This window comes from Lactuca serriola, chromosome 5, assembly GCF_051521515.1.
Source record: "Lactuca serriola cultivar US96UC23 chromosome 5, Lser_US96UC23_V15, whole genome shotgun sequence".
Classification (NCBI taxonomy): Eukaryota; Viridiplantae; Streptophyta; class Magnoliopsida; order Asterales; family Asteraceae; genus Lactuca; species Lactuca serriola.
In genome coordinates, this window is record NC_136412.1 from 221,975,690 (window position 1) to 221,978,330 (window position 2,641).

A 2,641-nucleotide genomic window follows, 5' to 3' on the forward strand; every position below is an offset into this window, starting at 1 on the left:
AATCCTAGGAAGCTTCATGATGAAATCCATAGTGATATCTTCCCAATTCCATACGGGAATATCCAAAGACTGCATCTTGCCGTGAGGTCGCTGGTGTTTGACCTTGACTTTCCGGCAAGTCAAGCACCGCTCTACATACCATGCTACATCCCGCTTCATGCAGGGCCACCAATAACCAGGGCGAAGATCCCGATACATCTTTGTCGCCCCGGGATGGATGAAGAACCTCAACTTGTGGGCCTTATCCATCAGAACCTATCTTACTCTGCCCTGATAAGGAACCCAAACCCTCTTATGCAGGGTCAACAACCCACGACTGTCATAGTCAAACGAGGCAACCTGGCCTACGATCCTCTCACACTCCCGACACTCTTCCTTCATACCATCAACTTGTGCCTCCCTGATCCGCTCCAACAATAGAGTAATCATTATCATCCTCAGACATATATCTTGTATCGGAGCCGCCAATGCGTTGCAGCTAAGAGCATCGGCCACCATATTAGCCTTTCCTGGGTGGTAAAGGATCTCACAATCGTAATCCTTCACCACATCTAACCATCGACGCTGCCTCATGTTCAGATTCGGTTGATCCATGAGGTACGTCAAACTCTTGTGGTCCGTGTAAATGGTACAACGGAACCCATAGAGGTAATGTCGCCAAATCTTGATGGCGAAAACTACAGCTTCTAGCTCCAAATCATGCGTCGGGTTGTTCGCCTTGTGAGGCTTCAACTGCCTTGAAGCGTACACTATCACGTGACCCCGCTACATCAACATTGCACCCATACCCATGATCGAGGCATCACAGTAAACCATGAAGTCGTCGACGCCCTTTGGCAAGTTTAGAATCGGTGCCTCGCATAACCGTTCTCTGAGAGTCTCAAAGGTTGCCTGCTGCTCAGGCCCCCTACAGAATGTCACAAACTTCTTGGTCAGTCGGGTCAGAGGAACAACAATCTTGGAGAAATCCTGTATGAATCTCCGATAGTAACCCGCTAGACCAAGAAAACTCCAAATCTCAAATGGAGACCTCGTAATCTCCAACTGCATCACGGGCTCTATCTTGTCCAGATCGACCAGAATACCCTTCTGGTCAACAAGTTTCCCCAAAAACTTCACCTCATGCAACTAGAACTCACACTTGGAGAACTTTACGAAAAGTCTCTCCCACCTCAGTGTCTCCAACACCTCCCTCAAGTACTCCTCATGTTGCTCCTGAGTCTTGGAATAAACCAAGATGTTAGCGATGAAAACTATCACAAGCCGGTCCAATATCGGTCATGGTTTATGAGGTCCATGAACGCGGCAGGAGCATTGGTGAGCCCAAACGGAATCACCACTAACTCATAGTGACCATAGCGAGTCCAAAAGGTTGTCTTCGATGCGCCGTCATCCATGACTCACATCTGGTGATAACCCGATCACAGATCAATCTTGTAGAACCAGGATGCACCCTGAAGCTGGTCAAAAAGGTCGTTTATCCTCAGGAGGGGATAACGGTTCTTCACCATTACCTTATTCAGCTCCCGGTAGTGTATACACATCTGATGAGACCCGTCCTTCTTCTTCACAAGCATGATTGGGGCTCCCCATGACGAACTGCTCAGCCTGATAAATCTCTTGTCTAACAACTCCTACAGCTGTGAAGACAACTCCTACATCTCCGGAGGAGCCAACCGATATGGTGTCTTGGCTATCAGAGCCACACCAGGGAGTAGGTCAATCCTGAACTCTACTTGTCTCTCCAGAGGTATCCCAGGAAAATCGTCTGGGAACATGTTAGGGTACTCCCGCACGATCAGTACATCATCCACGGTCGCGTTACCCTTATCCCGGGTATCCATAACATATGTGACATAACCTGCATAACCCTGTTGAAGGTAGCGCCTCGCTCTCGCTGCTGAACATAAATTCGATCCACCCTACAGTCTCTCGCCCTGAATCACTAAACCTCCCCCACTCGGGGTCCGAACCCGCACCAGCTGCTGCTCATAGTCGATCACTGCCCTATTAGGGCTCAACCAATCCATGCCCACTATAACCTTATTTCCTCGTAGCGGAATAGGGACTATATCCACATAAAACTTCTCATCAAACAACTGTAGTGTACATCGCTGATGAACCCTCGCAACCCGAACAGCCCTATCGTATGCTATCTTTATGTCTAGTATACAGTCCAGCTCCCCTAGAGCTCCCACGAACCGCTTTCTGTGAGCGAGCGACACAAAAGATCGGGTGGCCCTCGAATCAATTAATACCAAAGCAGATATACCGTTCACAAGGAACGATCCTATAAGGAAACACGTAAATGTAAGCAATAATAAATATAAATAAAGAGATAAGGAGAAGATACATACCCATCACCACATTAGGAGATGCACGTGCCTCCTCTGCTGTCAACTGGAAGAATCTGCTCCTCGCCATTGGTGCTTCTGCTCGACCCTGGTGGCCGTCGGTAATCCTCAAGGTAGCAGGAGCGGGTGCCACCACCTATCCAATTGCAGCTAAGTGCGAGTAATGGGACCGTTTGTGTCCCCTCTGATTGTACTAGAAGCAAATCAGATCTGATATTGTTAATGTGGTGGTGGTAGCTGTACAATCCCTACTAACATGACGAGTTCGGCCGCACTTTAAGCAGCCC

General features: G+C 48.5%; 1 protein-coding gene across 1 annotated transcript; it reads right to left on the reverse strand.

The window, feature by feature from the left end:
• Positions 1-1,922: 1,922 nt before the first annotated feature.
• On the reverse strand, positions 1,923-2,424 carry LOC145050209 (uncharacterized). Its single transcript, XM_078998496.1, has 2 exons — positions 2,358-2,424; positions 1,923-2,290 (listed from the first exon to the last, which is right to left on the reverse strand). The coding sequence occupies exons 1-2, from the start codon at positions 2,422-2,424 to the stop codon at positions 1,923-1,925; spliced, it is 435 nt and encodes a 144-aa protein (XP_078854622.1).
• Between the last annotated feature and the right edge of the window lie 217 nt (positions 2,425-2,641).